The sequence below is a fragment of the Epithele typhae genome, assembly GCF_022376455.1.
Source record: "Epithele typhae strain CBS 203.58 chromosome Unknown BXZ73scaffold_22, whole genome shotgun sequence".
Lineage (NCBI taxonomy): Eukaryota > Fungi > Basidiomycota > Agaricomycetes > Polyporales > Epitheliaceae > Epithele > Epithele typhae.
The window spans coordinates 31,559-53,571 of NW_025954213.1; the positions used below are offsets into that span (position 1 = coordinate 31,559).

Genomic DNA, 22,013 nt, shown 5'->3' on the forward strand with positions numbered 1-22,013 from the left:
CACCACGCCGGACGCTCACCGGCCCCGACATCGCCGGATGGTGGCGACGTCACGTTGGCAGCCACACCTGGATTGCATGTATCGTGTTCAATTACAATGAAGACATCCCTACCTACGTACTGTGGACCGTGCAGAGAGCAACGAAAAACTGTCCAAAACATGCAAAGCGTCCATATTCAAACACAATCAGAAAGCGAGCCGAAAGCTGATTAAAACGAGAAAGGTACACGTAGTTACGAAACTCACGGCCGTGCTAAACTTCCAACCCTACCACCCGCGCGGGGGTGGCTACTCACGACCGAGATCCACCGATTGGACCATGCGCAGAATCTCGTCGAGCACGTCGTCTGTGGCCCCGTGCTCCCGCGCGTGGGACGAGCCGTCAGAGCCGTCACGCATGCGGAAAGGCGGCCTACGCGTCCGCCTCAGCATCACCCCAATCTCCTCAAGCACGTCCCCGCCGCCCGGGATGGTCGTCGCCGGCCAGAGAGGGCAAGGGACGTGCGAGGTGGAGACAGCGTGGACAGTCGCCTCGGACGCGCGCCCCGTCCGGATGGGGACGTGCGTGGGCACCGCTCCCGGTCGCGCTCCCGCTCCTGGCGACGGTGCGAGTTGTGGTGCCGCTGCTCGCGCCGGTCGAGGCGGTCCTGGCGGTCTTGCTGAGGCGCGTGCGAGACGACGAGAGCGGGCGAAGATGATGGGTCTTGGGGCGCGCACGAAGCGGACGATGTGTCGGGGTGCAGAGCCAGGGGAACGGTGAAGGGCTGGTCGTCGTGGGGGTCACGGTCGATGTCCTCCAGAGCCAGTACATTCGTGCTGCAGCGTGATCTAGAAGTCGATGCATGACCAGCAGAGCCCGTCAGGCCATGGCGATCAGAGCGGGATTCGGAGGAAGGGGTGGTCTGGGGCGGTCCCGAAGGCGTGGCTTTCGTCCAAGCGAGGATACTTGCTCGAGTGGGGGCAAAGAGCGTCGCCGAGATGCCAGACGAGGAGGTCGACGTAGAACCAGCGCTGCCCGGGTCGGAGACAAGAGACCGAGGTTGGGCAGGGATCATCGATGGCGATTGTTGGCGATCTCGAAAGGTGGCTGCGAGCACGTCGTGTTTCGTCTCTGACGGGTCAATCTCGAGCCCCAGACAGTCAACAGAGGTGAGAGAGGATCCTGGATGTTGTGGTTTCGATCGGAAGGAAGGGATCGTGGTGGCACGTCCCGAAGAAAGCTGGGTAGAGAGGTCGGACGCGCAGACGAGTCGGAGCGGGCCGAAAACGTACCGTGCTCGATGAGGACGTAGAACCAGGATTACAAGCGGGGTACAATACTGAGGTTGTCCGATCAAAGGGAGGTGGGAAGTAGGCATGAGGGTTGTGGATGTTGACGTGCTTGTGCTGTCGTTGAGAGCGTATTGGGGGACTGAGACCGAGAGACAAGTGCTCCGAGGACCGAAGAGTGTTCTGATGGTCAGACATAGCTGTTGGACTGTGTGTATGCGCGTTTGAGCGCGACAAGCTAGGGCATGGCGGGAGCCGGGGGAAACATAGGGTGAGAGACGAAAACGAGCGCTGGCAGCTGCTGGTCTTTCATCGTCACCAGTCACATGAGCACCGATTCCGAGGCGGCGCGAGGGGCCCGTGAGCAAGTCTCCTGAAGTCGATCCTCCTCACAGGGACATGCGTGGCTAGGCCACATCGAACCATCATCCGCCCTTGGCTGCTTTGGCTGCTCCTCCGCGCGATCACATGTCGAATCGATGCCCGTCCTTGAACCCTACCGGGATTATAGCTGACGTCCCCAAGTCAAGACCGGCAGCCTTGAAAACAACATAGCGTGGACGTTAATTGCATGTTATTCCCATCCTAGACGCGGCCCCCTTGTTTGCTTTGCGCGATCGACTTATTTAAGCGAACCTGGCCGCACGATCTGCCTTCACCGAGGTGATCCGCCAGTACTTAATCACCATGTGTCAATATCGTTCAAAGCCCTCAGCACACAACCAGCAATGCAATGCCTCCGCCGGACATGCCACAGGGACGCACACCGCGGCATCTGAAGGATGATGCGGCCGTGTTGTTCCATTTGACGCGATGGGCCACTTTCAACGTTTCAACAGCCGGCACAGGCTGAGTACAACATTGCGGTGCTTACCCCAATCTTCGCACTCCGTAGAAGGTTGATATAATCCAGTACCTGTGCAGATGGAAGGGGCGGGGCTGGACATTTGCAAAGATTCTAATCTTGGCACTCGATACCTACGCTCGGTGGCACCTCAGATGCAGTGAGAAAGTGAACCTGTATAGTTAGGCGACCAAGTATACTAGACAACAATAATGTAAACTATCACATATGAGACCATACGATAAGCAGCACTGTTGAACGCTGAACGCCGTTTCCTTGACCGTCCAAGAGCCCATCTATGTTTCTATGGAGCCTGTCTAATAAATAGTTCGACGCGTTCAATCGACTCTTCTAGTAGAACGCACGAGACTCAACCATTCATTACCCCTCCCTCTTCGCGCCGGCCTGCTCGATCCCCGCTTCATAAATCTTGCCAGGGCACTCCTCTAACTCGCGCCGGTGCTCCGCGACCCACGCCCTCGCGTGCTCGAACAGCGCGCACGTTGGCCCGAGCTCCTGTTCCGTCCAAAGACCGGTCATCAGCACAAACACACGCCATCCCAAACGACACGCAGCACTCACCTGCCACCCGCTCGCCCGCGCGAGCGCGTCGTCCACCGCGTCGAGTGCGCCCAGCTCACCCAGCGCGGCGACCCACCCCGGCAGCGCCGCCGTGCGCGCGAACCGCTCCACGGGTGCGAGCACCCCCCGGTCCGCCCGGTCCGCCTGCGCAACGTGCGCGGCCCAGTGGAGGCGCGCGTACCGCACGTCGTCCTCCGTCTCCGCCGCCGCTTTGTCCGCCTGCCCAGCGCGGGACGCGAGGGGGGAGAGAGGGGGCGGAGCGGAGGAGTGCGCGAAGGCACGCGGCCGCGAGCCGTGCGTGCGTGCTCGCGACAGACGCGCGGGGACGCGCTCGGCGAGGAGACGCGTGAAGTAAGGGTGCAGCGCGCGCACCGGCGCGTCGGCGTCGCGCGGGTCCGAAAGCAGTGCGGCGCGGAGCGGCACCAGCGCCGCCGTGACCTCGGGGAGCGGTACCCCGACCAGCGTGTGCAGCGCGCGGGGGGAGAGCGGAGCGCGGAGCAGCACGAGCGCGTGCACAAGCGCGGCCTGCGCGGGGTCGTGCTCGGCCGCGGGGAGCGCGCGCGAGAGGAAGGGGAGGTCGAGCGCGGCGAGCGGGCGGAGGAGCGCGCTGCGCGGCGGGTTGGAGAGGAGGAGCTCGGCGCGCTCGTCGAGGTCTTCGGGATACTGCGCCAGGAAGTCGGCGGCGGCAGCAGCGTATGTGAAGAAGCCTTCGGAGCGTTCGGTGAGGCGGTCGATGAGCGCGGCGCGGCCGCTGGAGAGATCCTGCTCAGGCACCATATGGGCCAGCCGGTCGTGGAAGAACAGCTTGATGTCGGCATCTACAGACTTCCGAGGTTGCAAGTTTAGGTTGATTGAAAATACTGCTTCTTTGCTGAAGGTGGAGATGGTTTCTTCTATGCGGTCTTCGGGGCGCGAGGTGAGGAGAACTTTATGGGAAAGGGGGAGTGTAGGACCCAAGAAAGAAGGGGCTGGAGCATCTTTGGCCGAGAGTTGGGTCGTCGTCGGCGCACTCGTTGAGTGCGTCGACGACGACACACACAGGACTCCGCTGACGAGCAGCACAGGACAGGGGTTCTTGAAGAAGTCTATGTGCTTGATCCTCCACCCTGGCGTTGGTTCCAATCGGGTTGAATTCCTCTGCCGCAGTGGCCAGCACATTGCAGAGTTCCTCCTGAGAGTGAGCGAGCTGGTAGGCGATTGACGGAAAAAATAGCCGGAAGATGAAGTTTCGACGACATCCCGAGCGAAGAAGAAAGAGGCTCCAAGCCTTCCTTCTCCGTCGAGACGTCGCGAGAATTCAGAAGCGATAGTGGACTTGCCGGTGCCTGCACCGCCAGTAAGGAAACAAATCCGTTGCACAGCACCTCTGGTCTTCGCCTTTCGCCCACGTCGTCAGCTCTTCGAACACGTTGCGTCGCGTCCCGAGGAGGTGCTTGCTCTTCGTGCCGTTTGATGCCGTACGATATCCGGCGTCAGCTCGCGCAAGGCATTCTAGTTTGTCGTAACTCGCTGCTGTCTGATGAGGGTACAATGAATTTGGAGATTACTTTCCTACTCACTTGTGTCTGTGCCTTTAGTCTAGTGTACGCGGTGAGCACAGAATTCGTAAAGTCCATGAGCAGTATATTTACCTTGTCCACTGTGCGTTTACCATGCCCAATCAGGCTTTCTAGTTCTCTAGTAATGGGGGACGCGCACAGACACTAGATGGCATGAACACCCAAGACTTCGGCACCGGAATTGACTAGACTTACGTCGAAGTCTTTGAGCACGCTCTGAACCTTGCCTATCAAGTCATCCACTGGGACCGTAGATTGACGAAGGGACGGAGGAAATAGAATAGTATGCACTTGGAACGCGTGTGCTTGCTTCCGGAGCTCCTCCAGATTTCTGCGAGACGCTGTCACACGAGAAGGGGTATTGCAGTAAAATCGACGTACGCTGTAAGGTCGGTCGTCCTTTTCCGGACCAGTGGAGATCGACTTAAGGCATCGAGGATCTCCTTGCGATCCTCGGGCGTAGAAACCGCTTTCATAAGCCGTGCCCTGAACTTGGACGATGTGGCGACAAAGAGATTGGCCAGTCTACCAACGCCCCCCACTAAATCGTCGAGCCACCGATCCTTGGAGGCGGCCTTGGGGGACTGAACAGAGATGGTACGGGATAAATATGCTGCAAGTCAAGAAACTAAGAGACTGTCGGTTGATAAAACGGATGCTCGACGCACCTCGAGCAAACTGACCACCTTCAAGAGTGACTCTGCGGCCGTTGGTAAATTGACGATAGGGACGGTGTCGAGACCTCGCTTCTCGTTCTCCAGGGAATTTCTCGCAGTGGCAAGGGCGTCGTCGACATATTGGCTGTGGGACCGAGCAGCGCAACAGAACATGAGCGGTGAGAGGAGCATGAAGGAGAGGGAACAGGATGAGCGGACCTTCAAGGCTTGTCGTGGTCCGATTCTTAGAGTCGAGGAAAACGCTGTGCCGCTGCCTTGCGCGGTAATGGACGGCTTCGTCTGGACAGCTCTCGGCATGGGGGCTGGATGTGAGAGGACGTAATCTCCCGCACTGAGCAGGTGCTGACAGTGAACGGCGAAAAGCGCTACCAGGCGCGACCATGCCGTACTAGGAAGAGCGACGCTGTGAGGATACTAAGTTCGCTCGCTGACGGCTCGGAGCGGAGATGAGTATCGCATGCAAGGGGCCCTGGCTAGGCTACCACGGGTACCGCCCCCGTAGTATTTCGGGGCATCTGTTCCGACGACGTCCCTTTTCTTCCGCTCTGTGACTCGACTTCGGAGTGCTACTATCTGTGAATTACGCCTATCATAGGGCTATGCCCTCGAGCGCGTTAAACAAGGACGACAAAACAGAGCATGAGCTCGGACCCGATAAGGCGTCGTTGTGAAACAATGTGCATTCACAAGGACCTTGATGGAAGCGTGGCGGTATGAAATGCACGCGGATGAGAAGAGACAGCATGCACGATTACCCCAGCACGTGCCGAGGGAGAACGGGTGTGAGTAGGTAGGTCTGAGCCCGAGGTAAAAGAGCACTCACGTGGAAGGGAATATCAACGCAACGCTTCACGGTGTGTATGCGTCGAGATGTCAACCCGGGTGATCACGACTGAGGAGGGAGATCTGCTTGTTCGAACTTGGAGTCCTGTTCAAGGTCTCGGTGCATGGACCTGAAACGCTCATTCGTACTTTGTTCCGCTGAAGCGCTCCGCAAATTTCTCCCCCGCTTTGCCGGCAGAGAACGCATGCATGCAACGTGTAGTCCATCGTCGGATCAAGTTTTGGGATGAAAGTCGTACGTGTAGACCGTTGTAGACTGCTGCCTAAGTCTAGCTGCGTATTAATTACAAACTGCAAGGAGGAAGACTGCGGCTCCAGTAGCTGCGAGTTAATTGGAGTAGTGAACGGGAAAAACTGACTGGGATGGTAGTGGATGAGGTTGAAAGAGAGCTCTGAGTACTTGCCCACCATAGGCGCTAGAACGGGCGACGATCATTACTCAAGCGCCGGATTTCAGTTCCGTCGTGCTGGAATGTTGCTATTCTTCGAAACGTTACTGTCCCGTGAAATGTCATACTGCATCGAACAACCGCAGCATTCAGTATGGTTTGCGATTTCGGATATAGTACATCTTTGACAGGGGTTAGGAGATCGTAAACGAGAGTGGGCCTCATGCATTCTAACGAGGCTGGTCAGATGTAACGAAACTATGGAGTACAAAAGGTACGTATATGCTATGTATGCGATGGTCGATGCTGGATCCAAGACACTAGTATGTGAGAGATGCGTAGCATATGCAGTCGTCAAGGACGGAGGAGAAACGTGAAACAGCGAGTGAAAGAATACGAAAGCATGTCGACGAGGAATCCAGAGAATAACGTTAGACGACAAACCACACCACCCACAACACTCAATGAGAACCGTGCACAGCCGCGCTCGGGCTCATGAACCTCGCAAAGCTCGGCGAGTCGTACTCGAACAGGTCCGAATCCGAGTCCGAGTCCGACCCGTCGTCTTCAGAGTCCTCGTACGTCGGCGGCAACCCGCTTGGCAACATCGCCCCACCTCCTGCGGGCGCGCCGCCCACATGGAAGACGTCTACAAACGGCGTCGGTGGCACGTCGGACGCCGCGCCGCTGTCCGTCGATGACTTGGCGAGGATAGCCGCAACGCGAGCCTCGAGCTGCCGCACCCCGCCACCGACCCCGTTGGTGGTCCCGTTCCGGCCCCTTGAGGCATGGTGGTGGTGAGTCCGCTCATCATCCTCCTGGAAGAATGAGCTGAGTTCGTGCAGGTTCTGCACCATGTCCCCGAGGTCGTCTTCCTCCGCCGCCGCGCCCCGCGCCCCGTCGTCCGGCTCAAAGTCGATGCGGCTGGGCCGCTGGTGTGCCGCACCCGCGCCGAGCCCCTGTCCGAACACCGCCGCGACGTTTGCACGGGCGGCCTCGCGGGCAGCGTGTGCGTGTGGTACGCACCACCCGGAACTCTGGGGCAGGCCGAACACTTCCGCGACATCTTCCACCTCACGCGCGGAGGTGCGGAGGTGGTGATGTAGCGACATGCGGAGAACGTGTTTGGCGGCAGGTCCGCCCGAAATTTGCATGAGCGGCTCGTCGAGGACGTCGAGCGCCTGTGCGGCCAGGTCGCTCTCAAGTAGGCGGAGGAGGGGCATGAGCAGCTCGGACCCAAGCTTGTCCACCTGAGACTTCGTTTCGCGCTGCTGGAAGAGGACCTTGAGGAGTTGCATGGTCTGGACACGAAGCCACCGCTGGCGGTTGAGGACAAGGCCCATGAGGAGCGTAATTACTTCTGTCCAGTGATCGACGCCGTAGTGCTCTCGGAGGCTCGCTACAGACTGGCGAAGGAAGTCATCTCGCGTACGGAAGCGGCTCTTGGCAAAAGAAATCATGATCCGCTCGATACTTGGACGTTCTTCGGCCTCTGCAAGGCGACTGATATTCAAAGCGAACTCCTGAAGCGACTCGTCCTTGATGTCCTCGGCCATCGCGTGCAAGCACCACGGCAGACAGAGCGTGTATAAGTCTCGGACGCGGCCTTCGGAAGGGTCGATCAACCTTGAGTCCTCGATCTTCGTCAGCCGCTGAAGAAGTTTGAACGCCAAAGTTGAGGTTTCCGACGAGCGAAGTCCCATGAGTAGACTTGACTGTAGAGTGCCCCAGTCTGTCCAGTTGGGCGGCATATAGACGAACAGGAACTCGCCGTTGCCGGTTCGTTGAGATCGACGCGCGTCACCACCGCCTCGAGGAGTGCATAGTGTGGAGGAACTCGGCTTCGACAGTAGTCGGAAGACACGCCACCGCGGACCAGTACAGCTGTGCCACCTGTGGACCTTCAATCTCTCCTGTCGACGCGATGGATGTAAGAGTTGACAAGATCTCGACATTGAACTTCTGGATTGAAACTCTTCATCCGAGATGGTGTTCGTGAGGCGTCCTAGAAGCATGCCGACGTGTGAGGGGCCAATGCGTGGCATCAGGGCGCGGTAGAGTTGTAGTGAGCGGAAAGCCACGGGGCGGATGGAGCAAGCGGTCCCCCAGTTGAGCGCCAGGGTTCCCCACTGCACTGACAAGGATGGATGGAGGGCTCGATCAGGTTGAGCACAGCAGTCCCAAACCACTTGAGCTTCGGTTCCGCTGCGATCCCATCATCATCTTCCTTCCACAACTTCTCCTCAGCCTCCTTTTCCAACTCCTGTATTGCCGTCTTCAACTCGGCTCGGGTACGAACAACGGAGCTTCCGGGGAGCTCGTCGTATCCACTGAGACATGAGCGAAGTAGCTGGAACAGCATGTGGCGAGATCGTTGTGCGACGAAGGGCTGTCGGTGGTCAAGGTGCATGAACAGTGCGTGGAAGAGGACGGGAAGCTGGTCTTGGAACTCCCAATACCGCTCCAGGGCGGTCTCAGAGAGGAAGAGAAGGGCGAACTGCGCGATGCCCAGGGATAGCCGCGGCTTCTCCGAGAACAGAATGTCGAGATCCGACCAGAGTTCGAGGTCTTCGTCGTTCGGGTGGGCAAGCTTGTGCTCGATGCTAGGCAACATCCGCGCGGGCTCGATGACGCTGCAGACCTCTTCCACGACCTGTCGTCCGATCGCACTCTGCGAGAGGCAGGCCACAATTTTGGCGGCACAACGATGAAAATCGTGCTGCCGACTTTATGTGATTGCTCGAGGAGGAACCGGATGACGGCGTGACCATTGGTTTGGTTGGGAGGGTCCACTAGGCGCGTCCACAGGACTAGGATCTGTTCCGCGTAGGTCTCGGAGAAACGCAAAGTGAGCGCCATGAGGTGGTGCATCGTGAGGCGACCCTCTCGCGAGAGCTCCGTCCTATCTTCTGACATGAGGTCGATGTTGGGGACCCAGTACTCCAGCGTCTGTAAGAGGAGGATTAGGCCTCGCTCCGAACGACCATCGAACGCCCTTGGGATCCAGTCGGCGAGCTGTGCTAGGACTTTGATCGCTTGCTCCGGATGTTCTCCAGCAAGGACGTCTGAGATAAGGCGATGTGCGTGCATGTATGTGCTCGGCGCCGAACTACCGATGGCAGCTTCGTATTGGCAGAGGGAAATGATGCCTGCAGACTGCTCGTGGAGTGTTTCCATGATGTTAAAGGCCTGACGTCGGATGGGGAGGAGAGGGTGACAGAGGTTCGACAGTCCAAGACACACGGTTTGAGCGAAGCTGAACGTGGTGGCTGCACCGGAGTAAATGGCGTCGGCCACGACCTCGAAGAACCGAGCGTTACTGGTGTCCAATTCCCGAGTGGTTACGAATGCTCGACGGACGCACTCCTCGAGGAACATCTCTGTGGGGCGATGGTGGCACAGAAGCGACCGCAGCGCCCTCCTACACAACTTGATTAGTAGGTCCCATGAATGAGAGCCGAAAGTTGCTTACTTTCCGGCCTCTTGGTTCGGCTCATGGAAGGAAGCCAAGATCGCAGTCAGACGGTCAAGAGTGGGTCCTACTTGAAGTGGTCGAGCGAAGTCAAGCGTCTGACGATCTGTCGGGGAATTATTCTCAACGTCCGGAGGGAAGAACGCCTTTTGCTGTGAAGCAGAGGGGATGAGCAATGGACTACGTCTCTCCTGGAGCTTGCTTACGCAGACGGCCGCCATGGCACCAATGGCCGCGTTTGACAGTCCTCTTGTTTCCGTCTGGAAGATCTGAATCGCCTCCGCCTGGCCTCCCGCGTCGGTAAACGACTTCGCGGCCATGGTCTGCATATACACAAGGCGCTTCTTCACGTCGTCCGACTGCTTGCCGAGCTGGCACCACTCTTCGCACATGGTATACAGCGTTAGGTAGAGGTTCGACGGGATGAACCGATCCGAGTCCTTCAGGGTTGCAAGCGCATAGAACAGCCTCTCGATCGTCCCACAGAAGTAGCGTCGTAGACGCTGCAGGTCGAACCGGTCCCTGTTCTCTGTGGAGACAAGAAGTGTCTGCGTATTCCGGATATACTTGAGCACGAAGGTGAGCGCGGCCTGCTTCCCGGAAAACCGCTGGTCCTGCAGGAGGTCCCCAGTGAGGAAGTAAATCCGAGCGAGCGCGGTGTAGAAGCGCTCTAGTCGACGGGCGCGTCCGACGGAAGGCGTGATGCCGTTGCTCTTCAAACGAGGGTCGTCGTAGTGTTGCCTAGCCTGGAGCTTGCTGAGGTCCTCGAGAAGCTGGGAGTAGTTGCTGGCGGGGAAGGAGCTCATGCACGAGACGGCCCCGTCTCGGAAGATGGCGTAGTCCGAGTCGAGGAACTTGCTGAGAGCCCAGAAAAGGTCGTGGCTACTCTGCATCTGCTCGGCGCTGAGGTCAGAGTCCGAGCGGGCGCGCGAGTGGTCGCGCATGTTCATCATGGGCCGCGAATCCGTTGTCGAAGGGGCCGTCGCGCAGATGAGCTTGATCCAGAAGTGCCACTGGTTGATGAAGTCGCGGTACTCAGTGATTGCTCGCGTGCCATCCCTGTCGCGGCGGGGCCGGCGCGTGCAGTATTTTGGGCGAAGCGAGAGGGAATGCCTGCGAGTTGCATGATGAACTGGTTACCACGGATGGCAGCGGCGACGAGCTTCTCTCGGAAGATGGCGGTGATGGTGGGCGACAGGTACATGCAGCTTTGAACGAAGAGTGGGTACACTTCAATCCACAATCGCCTGTCTTGCGGTGTATCACTCTCAGCCAATGCGACGAGTTTACCCGGTGTTGTGCTTTGCCTCCATTTCGTGAGTCCAGCTACTTCCTCGCTGGTCTCAAGAACGTTGTCGAGCCCACGGAAGACGGTCTCAGGTGTAGAGTCGTCAAAGATGTCGTGGACGAAAACAAATCGTTCGTTCGGAGGGATCGACGTTGGCGTGGAGGGTTCGGGGTGCATGTGATCCATGAGGGTCTTGAGCAGCCGCATGGCCTTCGCTCCAGTTGTAAACGCGTTAGCTTTGCGATGGCCCAGTAGGAAGAGCGCGCCAGCTTGTATCATCTCGACATGTGCCGTGACGCTGTCGTGCTCCTCGGTCGTCCATGTGTCCACGCCTTCTGCTTGACATCCTGCACCCAGCGGTCCACGAAGCTATACCAGAGGTTGAGCAGGCGTGTACACTCGATCGGAAGCCGTATGCCGGTCTCTTGGGAGATGTAGATGGGGTCGAAGAGGTACGCGGAAAAGCGATTGAGGACGAGTGACGACTGAGCGGGGTCGGCCATGATCCTTTGCAAGGCCAAGGTGGATGCTTCGCCGACCGAAGGTTCGATGTGTATGACGCCACGGATCAGCATGTCAATGGCATCCTCCAGGGCGAGAGAGGAGTGGAGAAGGCGTGGCCACGACTGGTAGATGACTTGCAGGGTGGTGATATGTCCAGCAAATTGTTCCGAGTACGCCACAGAGCCTTCCGGATGATGACGGATGACGTGGTTATGCGTCTCTTCATAGGTCGGACCTAGACGGGAGGCGGTCCACTGGTCATCAAGAACTGACCAGCTGCCGACGAGACGGAAGCACGATAACGCCACGCCACTCAGCGCGACCGTCGCGCGATCCAAAAAGTCGTTCCAGGACGCCTTAGCTGTAACAGAGGCCGGAAGGGGATTGGATGATGTTGGGTAGTCTGCCCTGACCGGCATGCTGGCGAAGTCGAAGTTCGAGGGCCATGAAGGGACTGGCTCTTCCCGCTCAATGAGGTGGATGGAAAGGAGGATGGCGTTGATTGCAATGGTGACCTTCTCCGGAGCCACGTTTAATTGGCCTCCGTTTATCGAACGTTCCTGAAGAAGGTCGAGGCAAAGCTCGCTGCCGGAGTCGAAATGACGGGAAAGGATAAAATGGACGACATAAACGAAAGGCTGGAGATAGTCCTCATGCGATGTGGCCACGAGACGATTCGGAGAAAGCAACTGTTTCATGATCGTGTCGATCTTGGAGGATGCTGTGGCCATAGACTCATGACAGCGATAAAGGTAAGTCCACAGCAGCCGCAGCATGCCGTTTAGCACAGGTATTCGATGCAGTTTCTCCTGAATCAGGTGTCAGTGATTGCACATAAAGGCGAGTTGTAAATATACCTTGAGTTTGCTTTGACCAGCTTCGAAACAAGCAAGCCAGTGCTTCTGAAAGAACTCCGTGGGAGCAACACAAAGTGAGGTCACAGCTAGCGGGTAGGCCACCTGCCAGTATCGAGGCTTGACCATCATGTCCCGTGCCTTAGGATATATCATCTCAATCGCTTTCGCCCAGTCGGGATGGTTCACTTCGGCTTGAGCGGTCTGAAACAAGGTTAGTATGCTCCTCGCAAAACCACACTTCCAATTGGCACACCTTAGCAATGGGATGCAAGATCTGGACCAATGTCTCCGCAAAGATGGTCTTGAACCGGTATCCATGAGCATTGTCGAACGACTTGGAGAGGGACGACAGGAATTCTGCGCCTTCTTCGAACGACTCCGGAGGCCAGACCTGAACCGCCATATTGAGTGCATACTCTTGCCCCCTCCGCATTTACTGACCTTGATGCGTAGATGCCTCAGACCCTTCACCAGGTTTTCGAATTTCGTGTCGTCCTTTCCGACCTGTCCAGCAGCAACCGGCCCAAGCTCCACCAAAAACCTATCAGACACCGTCTCGAATCTACTTCCCGTCAGATCCTGCGTGTAGGCACCAATGTCACAGGAAACACCCACCGGATGTCCGACAACTGCCCCAACAGCGACGCATGCACCTCCGCGATGCACCTAAAGTTCGCAGATTGCATCGACAGCTTCAAGTCGTACCGCTTGAACTGCTCGAACGTCAGCTCCTCCAAATTCCTCCCCACCGCCTCGGGCAGGCCGTCCTTGGACACCGAACGCGTCACCGCGATCAGCGCGCGGCACATGATGTACACCGACGCAAGCCACTTGCGCTCGTTGAGTGCCTGCGCCGCATCGGGCAGCCGCGCCGCGCGCGACACCGAGGGCGAGTGCGCGTGGTGGTGCGCACGAGCTCAGAGGACGCGGGGTCGTTCTGGCTCTTCCGCCAGCGCATGATCGAGTCCACGACAGGCTTCGCGTGCCGCTGCGCGATCTTGCCGAGCGAGGAGAGGATATCGTCGAACTTTTCGTCCACGCCGAGGCCCATGCAGTCTTCGAGGTGAACGTCCCGATCCTGGAATACCAGTTTGGCGAGGCAAACGCGGGGGGAAGGATGGGAGACTCACCAATGGGAAGCGTAGGAACTCATCGATGTGGGTCTCCGCGGTGGATGCGAACCGGATGAATACGGCGTGGAGAGCGTAGTCCGAGGGCGTTCGCGGGTCGAGCACAATCTTGTCTTCCGGCTCTGAGAGAGAGACATCGTCCGTCGATGCGTTGAATCCGCTCGGGATGGGGGGAACCGGGGGTGGCGATGGAGAAAATGGGTTCGAGAAGGTACCGCCCTCGCTCCCGTTGTCCGATGCGTGAAAGATCGAGCCCGACTGCGAATGCTGTGATCTCCCATACTCACGCGAGCGCATACTACGCGTTCCTCGATCTCCGGAAGTTCTGAACTGGGGAGGACTTGCGCCCATTGTGGCTTGTCGGGAAGCGATGGTGGGGTGTTCTGTCCAAGCGATGAAGTCGACCGATTGAACGGGTTCTTCAGCGCAGGATACGCCTGGTAGTCAAGCGCAGGTAGTGGAGGGGGTGCTTCCACATGTTTGGTGCTCTTGAACGCGTTGCGCAGGGAAGCAAAGGACGACTTCTTTGTGAACGGAGAGGTAGTATTTGTCGCACAGACGATGTGTAGAGTGTGAGTACCCTGCTTCGAGGACTTGCTCCTTGCGGATGTGGTCGTCACAGCTGTGGTTGTCGTGGTGGTCATCATTGACATTTGAACCGACTGGGCAGAATCTTGGGACGCAATCGAGTCGCCGCGGGAGTGGAAGTACGACCCGCCTGACCGTTCCGCCATCGGCTGGGGAGTCAACAAGGTCGGTGAGTCCATGCCTGAGCCAGAGTTACCCCAGAGGCTCGTCTGGGGCGCGCGGCCAAACAGGGGGGCGGATTTGAACGTGTCATCGTCGTCGAAGTCTGCAAGTAAGAACATGCATGAGCGAGAGGGCTTGCATAACGGGCAGATAATGGACGGCGAGTTCTCCTGATCTGCTACAGACACCAATCTCATGACGGATAAATCCATAGTGTATATATGCTCATGATGCATAGCCAGGGCCGCGGATAACTCGCCATTCGCACCCGGTAACCATCTCATAGTGCATAGGTAGAAGCGTTGACAGACGCTGTGCACTAAAAACTTTTCGTGTATATGCGCGACCACGCGGAAGATCTCACTAGTCGACGCATGGCCCCTCTCTGGAGAAGAGCGGGAAGGGGAAGGGGAAATGCAGGTACGAACTCACCTGGGATGGTGATCTGCATTCCCTCCGAGCCCATGATCGTTCTCCAGTCGCGTCGTCCGAACCTTCGTCCCCGAGATGTGCAGGTTGGCCGTAAGAGCCTCCAACCGCGAGCGATGCCAGACCAGCAAGCGGAACAAGGGTAAGCGGAGAGAGAGACCTGTGCTAATGCAACCGTCGGTTTCTCAGCCGTTCCGTGAATGGGCGTCTATCCGGGTGCCACCGACGTCTATCCTCGAGATTCCGTTTCAATGAGGTTGGTTCCAAAAAGGAAATGCAAAATTACTCTAATTCACACGGGTTGAAGGACACTTTCTACATAGGCGGGTTTCGTCACTTCTGCCTGTGTCTGATCGAGGTCGGACATGGATACTTACCATCGGTCCGGCAGGCGCTTCATTAGGGTGCTGCATAACGATCTGAGGACGGAGGTGGAAAAGCAGAGCTAAACACAGCAGTATTTTCGTAGATATGTAGTGCTACAGATCAATCTATGCAAATGGTCGTACAGGTATGGGTGTGGATCACCTCATGCGCCATTTACCTTGGGCATATCGCCCCGCGCACTCTTGCGCACCAGAGCCCTCCGACCACGAACACCTTCCCGGAGTCGGTCGAGCACAGGGACGGTTTGCTCCCAAGATATGCACGCGTCTGGGGGACAATCTTTCAACGCCAGTCCGCCGAAGAACACCGGAGCCACGTACCGGTGACAGACTGTCCGTACTTAAGGCCAGCAGGTCCGGACACCGGGATGTCCTGGCGTCCCTCCACAAGATTGGACTCAATCATGACACCCATGATCATCGACGACGTTTCGCCGGACTCAAGTTGACAGGCCTGGAGATATCGGAGTCAGTACACATTCGGACACTGGAATAGACGAACTTACGATATCCTCGGCCACCTCAATCTGCTTCTGATGCTGCTTCTGACTGTTCCCGTGGCTACAGTCAATCTGGAGCGTGCGAGCAAGTCAATGCATGCGCCAAAGCCACATCCTTGTGAACTGCGCACCATGATCTTCTGCGGGAAGCCGGCCTTCGAGAGCTTCGCTCCGCAGGAACGCACAAACTCAGCCCCGAAGTTCGGGCCGCTCGTGCCTCCTCGGAGGATGACATGAACGTCCGGGTTGCCCTGTCGTGTTCAATCAGCATTCCGGATTCACGCGCGAAGCGCGAGAACATCGCAGCGAGGCGATGGACTGAAGCAACGAGGTAGGCCAGAAGACGCTTCCGGTACGCCGCACTCGACATCGCGTCTCGGCCACAGATCCACATTCTCGGCCCCGGTCGTGCCCGGAAGAAACAATGCATACCTCGGTCTCGACGATACTGCTCAGCCCGCCCTTGCCGACCGAGAGGAAAACATGCGGCTGGCTCGCGGCGCGGCACGCGTCAATCGCGATGTTCACCGTGCCGTCCGTCGAGTTCTTGAACCCGGTCGGCATCGACAGCGCGGACGTGAGCTCGCGGTGGACCTGGCTCTCGGTCGTGCGCGCGCCGATCGCGCCCCAGGAGACGAGGTCGGCCGTGTACTGTGGCGAGATCGTGTCGAGGAACTCGCACCCGGCGGGGAGGCCCATCTTGGCGATATCGAGCAGGAGCGTGCGCGCGATCCGGAGGCCCTTGTTGATCTGGAAGCTCCCGTTCATCTCGGGGTCGTTAATGAGGCCTTTCCAGCCGACGGTGGTGCGCGGCTTCTCGAAGTAGACGCGCATGATGATGTGCAGCTCGTCTTTTGCGGCCTCGGCATAGTCGCGGAGGAGGCGCGCGTATTCGCGCGCGGACTCGGGGTTGTTCACCGAGCATGGGCTGCGATGCGTGAGCCGCGCGATGGGTGGGGGCACAAAGGTCAATAACGTACCCGACAACAACGAGGAGGCGGTCATCGCGCGAGTGGAGGATGTTCTCGGTGTGCTTACGACCCTCCAAGACAGTCTCAGCGGCAGCGAGGGTGCTGCAGGATGTTCAGAGGGCGCGTAGGGCGAAGATTCGCATGACTCACAGAGGCAGATCTTCCTGGAGGATGGCAGGAGGGATGAGCGGCCTGGTCGCCTTCACGCGGCGATCGTCGAGCTGCGAGAGGGCGTCGCGAACAGTCACAGTCATCTCAGGCACTAGAGAGTTGGAAGGAGTTGGCGGAGGAGGATTCGAGGGGGAGGGAGTCGTGGTCAACAAGAGGCCTGTGCGTGAACATTTTATACGTACTGTTGGGAGTCTACGCACTGTTGGGAGTCGGGTCAGGGTCAAGGGAAAAGCTGATGTCGAGAAGGATGGCGAGATCGCAATTTTGGCGAGCGCGACGAGCCCGGGCACCGCGTCATCGGAAGCGCCCATGTCCCAGATCCCGCATTCCGACCAGTCAGGAACGCCGAGCAACAGCCCACGTTGGTTCGACAAAACTTGTGGCCGCGTACAGCCCATTTGCTGTATCAGGATTTAATATTCAATGGTGGTTTGCTGAGCAAGTACTGGTACTGCCTAGCACAGCGGCGTGCACGATGTGGATTCATCGGCGGCGGGTGGACTGCGGAGTGGTTGGCATGCAGTATGCACGTACCATAGAATATCAGCAAGTCTGCGTGGTCGACCAAGGGGGCTATGAGTAGTAATATCGAGTGTACGTGAATTCGAAGAGTGCCGATCATCCCAGCACGTTCTTGGGAGCATTCTTTCAGAAGATCGGACTGGTATCTGCATATCGCATCGCCTATGGATAAACGGCGGGTCCACATGACAATGAAGTCCAGTGGGAAGAACCCTCGTAAGATGCCGTTAAGAAGCCGGCGGCATTAATGAACCCGGTCACAATGCAGGTTTCCGAGTTTTATGGGTAGCTTTGCTCAAGTTGCATTCGAATAAAATCAGATGGTTCCATCTCATTTCTGGCACTCATTTATTTCGAGCATGCAGAGCTCTGCACATTGACATCGAGAGGTGCTTTACTCAAAACGATTGGCCGAACAAGCGCTTCTTCCCTTGCGTTTGGTAGCGGCCAGACTCGGAGAAAGCCGAGCCTCGCTGTCACTGCGCCGGCCTGACGCTTTGCCTCTCCGGCTTGCCCGCTCACCCCATCCTCCACGCCCACCTCATCCTCACTTCCCTGCCCTTCCCGTAGCCATGGACTTTTCTTCCCTCAACTCTGCCGAGCAGGCGCACATGACGCGCGTTATCGAGCGCAAGCAGGTGTGTATGCGCGCCGCGCGAGTTCGAGGAGCACGCACCAAACCCCGCGCTGACGTTCGCGTGCGTTGCAGATGCAAGACTTCATGCGCCTCTACAACAACCTGGTGGACCGCTGCTTCAACGCATGCGTGAACGACTTCACGAGCAAGGCGCTCTCGTCAAAAGAGGTATGTCTTCTTCGTCGCTCCTCGTGTGTCTGTGATCGACGGACGTCATCACTGCAGGAACAATGCGTCCTCAACTGCACGGACAAGTTCTTCAAGCACTCGGAGCGGGTGGGGCTGCGGTTTGCGGAGCAGAACTCCGGTGAGTGTTCGTGATCGCCACCACACAGTACGCGTTCTTACAGAGCCTCTTCTTCACAGAGATAATGGGACAAGGCGGGAGCTCTTAAGCACCGTTGGCCTCGAGGACTCTTTTTCATGTAGCATACGCCCGCACGTAATTTCGCGCTTCATATAATACATCCCTCACCCCACGTACCCTCGTATGCCCTCAAGTCACCTTCCCGTTATCGCCGCCACGAAGGAGGGCCGCTGACGTATGCATTCTCTTTGTGGCATTCCCACACCAGAGCCCGAGACGCTGCGTCGCTTCCGAAAGTCAAGCTTGTGCTCAAGTATGCCAAGTATGGGCGAGACGTTAAAGGGTCATCAGAAGGCATGGATGCTACCTTGAATTCGAATGGAGCTTCTTTTGATACCCCAACAGTCGCAGGACACAATGACAATATACCAGACACCCTGCTGAACGGAGTTTCCACTGAAGGCCGACGAGCCTTCTCTTACATGAGGCACCGCCATTACGTTGAGCACTCTTTTTTTAAAGGCTTTGTTATTCGTTCCCCAAAGACCGATGGTGTGCTGAGCGCGTGAATGTACGCGGTCATTTCACCACTCGCTTCTGCCAAAAGAGTGTACCCATGAGCCCGCTGCGAACCCCGTCGCCAAGGAGGCTTGCATAGTGGGCCATGGCGTAGCGAACCCTGTCTGGTTCACTTGAGTATCTTTTGAGAAGCCTTCTGTGACACGAATGCACTCTTGTCCGCTTTGTGGGAACGGGCGGGACATAGGTTTGGGCCTGTCAGCCCTTGATGCAGAAGCTCATGCATGACAACTCCGCCGCTGGTCGGACTCTTGACGAGCCACTCCGGCTTGTGGCCGTCCGCGAGGCGTGGGATCACCATTTTTCGTGAGCGACACCTCCAGGGCCTCGCGCTCCCGTGGTGAAGTAGGGAAGTGCGGCTCAATTACCATCGCCAAAGTCCATCTAGTGTCTGCTGCGTGTAGGGCCCGTGTCCACGTCTTGACACGTTCTGAGGCCGGAGGCTGAGAGGGGAGCAGGGGACGGCTTCCCGGGGGTACAAGCTGCGGGGGCTCGCGCCGAGTCAAAGGCTCGGCGCTGCTCTCAATGGGTTCTCCGGGCCCGGCGTGCCCATATCAGCGGCAGGCTGTGGGGACGATGTCAACGGTGCATGAGCATGGCCACCCTCAGGGCTCACAGAGGTGCGCGTGCTTGGTCTTCTCGACTTAACCGAACCCGAACCATCTGGTCTTGCCGCACCCGAATAGAGCTTGACCTGCACCTGGTTGTCCACGGACATGCGGGTTGTGAGCGAATTGGTCCTGGCAATGAGAGGCCGCGGCATACCCCGCTCACACTGGCGGAGTCTTCGATGTCGACGACGTCGCCCACGTGGCTCTCGGTGCCGTCTAGGAAGCGTGCTAGTGTAGGTGGTCAAGCAGGCGTTTGGGGAGTGTGGAAGGGGAGATGGAAACGCTACATACCTTGAGGTGTCCGGGGAGCATCGGTATCTTGGGCAGAAGGAGAGGAGAGGCTGGGCAGTCGGCTCTTGTCCAGACAATGATTTATATTGTCCTGCTCTACCGCATACCTCCGAAGCACAGAGTGCCTTGAGGCCGTGTTCCTTGAGACAACATCAACCGTTTCTGGCCAGTATGCGGGGTTCTGCGGGACCCACAGACCTTCGACATGAGTCGGGGATTGCAGTGCGTCACACGCCTAGTCATCAAACAGTCCGTTTGGGAAGGTGCTCTGTGTCATGCGCAGCTCGAAAATTTGAGTAGGGCTTACAACATACAAGGGTCTCGATTATGATGTACAGATCAGACATATAGCTCCCTATTTCCAAGGTTGAGGATAGAGGGCGGGAAAGCGGAGTAGTCAGGCGGTATCAACAAATCGCGTGGATATGTAGCAGCCACAATCTTCGCCAATTGCCTCTGCGCGTCAGATGCCGTGAGGCGTAAAGAGAGTTTGGGATCGCGCATGCGCTCGAGAACCTCATCGATCGAGTGGATCGTCGACTGGCAATCTCAGTATGAGCCTTGGACAGCAAAGCCCGGGGGTGGAATCACACCTTGAAATCAACGAAGCTTTTGCCCAGCTGCCACACGTCCAGCTTGTAAGGACAGTACGGCTCGCCAGTCAACACTTCCGGAGAGACTCGGCCGTTGAAGTCCGTGGTCATGGGGACAGTGCCCCCGTGAGACGCACCGACGCAAAGGTGTTTCTCTCGAGGCAAGTCCGCGAAACCGACTGCAACCTCGAAGTCGAGGAGAAAAACTCGGGGTCGAGTTGTGCGCAGAGGCTCTTTCACTAGCGAATGTGGGTAATACTGGAGGAGAAAGTTCTCCTTGTATGCGTCCTGCCGTACGCGTAAATGAGAGCGGGTCGGATGGAGACGCTTAAGCACTGCTTACCCTGTGAGCTATATTCTCCCCGTGAATATAATCAAGGGCCTGCGGTTGATGACAGCATGAAGGCGCGAAACGGTCCAGTCAAAGGCCTTCGTACCTCTAGGCACTGCATAAGGATGTCCAGTATATCGCCGACGGAGTTCTTGCGGATGGGCCAGAACAGCTGTCGAAGGTCCTGGCCGACCTTCGGAAAGACTCCAAATGTGATATCGTCGAAGTGGATGACCTCAAGGAGCGGTAGCGCATGGTTTCTACTCGCAGTCGCATGGTATGTCGACGCTATGAACTCGAGTATAGAAACGTGTGTCCGTCCCTCGTCGCCCACGGCGAGAACGCGTAGAACGACGGCGCGACCATCCGCAGTGTTAGCCGCATGGACTGCGTGAGTCTGCGCTAGGCGAGTGAAGCTTTGACCAAATGAGAGGAAACAAAACGACGTACGGGGTAGTCAAAGTGGTGCAGGTCGTCGAAGCCGCTGTCCTCGTCAAAGCCTTCATGAGCGGGAGCGTATCCAAACCCGTGCATGCTCACGACGCCAGGCCAGTCCTGACAGAATATTCTGGGCGCGCGGGTCCAGAAGGTGTAGCCGCGTGACTGAAAGAAGTCGCTGAGACGGTCCCAGACCGCGGCATTGACATTCCCCTCCTTGTCCAGTGGGCTACGCCACGAAAGGAGGTCAGGAGGGAGCTGTTGACGAGCACCTGAGTCCGGACCCACGCGTATAGGTAGACAGGGAGCATACTTACTTGTGCTCGTATTGCCGAACGAGTGTTTTCATATTTCGCCTTTTGGTGGGCACGCACGGTGAGATACACTGACGAGCAAAGCACGCCGGTGAAGGCGACACAGCCAGAGATGACAACAGAAGAGTGGGGGGCTTTTGCGACGAAGGCCATAGCGGTGCTATGGGCGCAAGGGACAAGGACAGACCCTGATATCGCCGCCCGCACAATAAGCACTTCGTAGCTCCGTCGTAAACTGGTCGGAAAAGCCCGCGAGGCCTTGTTGATAAGAGAAAGGCAGCGACTCGGCCGACATCAGCTTCTCTTGCACCAAATGCGCCAGAGTAAAAGGCGGTTCGAGAACGGCTGATGGGCACCTTGTATTCTGAAAGTGCTCATTAGCAGGCAACTGCGCAAATACACATCCCTCGGCCGGCTGCAGAAGAAATGTGGGCGTCCAGGGAATCTCAGCAACGGTTTCCCACACTGCCCTTACCGCGGTGCCAGTAAATATCGCGCAGAGACCTGTGAAGGACTGTAAGTGTAATGGGCAGCGAGACACGGCTTGATCGACCCGGATTGTTCGATCGTGAAAGCCGCTACCGCGCGCGCAAGGTGTGATCCAAGTTCGCAAGCGTCAAAGGCCTGTTTTCAGATTGAACGCCCGGCTCCCAGAAGTGGTCCGAGTCACAAATTCGCAATGACTGCAAATTCTCCTCTGGTAAAGCTAGTGGGTATCACCAGAACGACATCCATTACGGGATTACAGGGGGTGGTATGTAATGTATTA

General features: G+C 57.5%; 6 protein-coding genes across 6 annotated transcripts; 1 reads left to right on the plus strand and 5 right to left on the minus strand.

Moving 5' to 3' along the window:
- Positions 1–288: 288 nt before the first annotated feature.
- On the minus strand, positions 289–1,467 carry BXZ73DRAFT_101086 (uncharacterized protein; the record flags this gene model as incomplete). Its single annotated transcript, XM_048014789.1, has 3 exons — positions 289–412; positions 574–1,220; positions 1,273–1,467. The coding sequence occupies 3 exons, from the start codon at positions 1,465–1,467 to the stop codon at positions 289–291; spliced, it is 966 nt and encodes a 321-aa protein (XP_047878127.1).
- A 1,027-nt stretch (positions 1,468–2,494) lies between these two features.
- BXZ73DRAFT_101087 (uncharacterized protein) lies at positions 2,495–5,102 on the minus strand (the record flags this gene model as incomplete). The annotated part of the gene is made up of 7 exons (XM_048014790.1): positions 2,495–2,629; positions 2,696–3,801; positions 4,255–4,273; positions 4,327–4,398; positions 4,450–4,585; positions 4,636–4,838; positions 4,923–5,102. 7 exons carry the CDS (start codon positions 5,100–5,102, stop codon positions 2,495–2,497), a joined length of 1,851 nt encoding a protein of 616 aa, XP_047878128.1.
- Positions 5,103–6,624: 1,522 nt separating this feature from the next.
- Positions 6,625–14,181, minus strand: BXZ73DRAFT_89784 (cell morphogenesis N-terminal-domain-containing protein; the record flags this gene model as incomplete). Its single annotated transcript, XM_048025387.1, has 18 exons — positions 6,625–7,929; positions 7,959–7,999; positions 8,026–8,125; positions 8,185–8,292; positions 8,337–8,834; positions 8,870–9,584; positions 9,636–9,787; positions 9,842–10,694; positions 10,769–11,232; positions 11,268–12,236; positions 12,285–12,485; positions 12,538–12,675; positions 12,726–12,846; positions 12,900–13,132; positions 13,198–13,362; positions 13,415–13,681; positions 13,714–14,014; positions 14,066–14,181. 18 exons carry the CDS (start codon positions 14,179–14,181, stop codon positions 6,625–6,627), a joined length of 6,747 nt encoding a protein of 2,248 aa, XP_047878129.1.
- Positions 14,182–15,122: 941 nt separating this feature from the next.
- On the minus strand, positions 15,123–16,704 carry BXZ73DRAFT_46398 (3-deoxy-7-phosphoheptulonate synthase; the record flags this gene model as incomplete). The annotated part of the gene is made up of 7 exons (XM_048019688.1): positions 15,123–15,247; positions 15,301–15,433; positions 15,486–15,551; positions 15,611–15,730; positions 15,912–16,407; positions 16,460–16,552; positions 16,601–16,704. The coding sequence occupies 7 exons, from the start codon at positions 16,702–16,704 to the stop codon at positions 15,123–15,125; spliced, it is 1,137 nt and encodes a 378-aa protein (XP_047878130.1).
- Positions 16,705–17,715: 1,011 nt separating this feature from the next.
- On the plus strand, positions 17,716–18,175 carry BXZ73DRAFT_101089 (mitochondrial import inner membrane translocase subunit TIM9; the record flags this gene model as incomplete). Its single annotated transcript, XM_048014791.1, has 4 exons — positions 17,716–17,781; positions 17,853–17,948; positions 18,006–18,087; positions 18,147–18,175. The coding sequence occupies 4 exons, from the start codon at positions 17,716–17,718 to the stop codon at positions 18,173–18,175; spliced, it is 273 nt and encodes a 90-aa protein (XP_047878131.1).
- Positions 18,176–19,907: 1,732 nt separating this feature from the next.
- BXZ73DRAFT_77290 (kinase-like domain-containing protein) lies at positions 19,908–21,397 on the minus strand (the record flags this gene model as incomplete). The annotated part of the gene is made up of 7 exons (XM_048022633.1): positions 19,908–20,108; positions 20,162–20,449; positions 20,505–20,543; positions 20,599–20,889; positions 20,943–21,159; positions 21,248–21,286; positions 21,321–21,397. 7 exons carry the CDS (start codon positions 21,395–21,397, stop codon positions 19,908–19,910), a joined length of 1,152 nt encoding a protein of 383 aa, XP_047878132.1.
- Between the last annotated feature and the right edge of the window lie 616 nt (positions 21,398–22,013).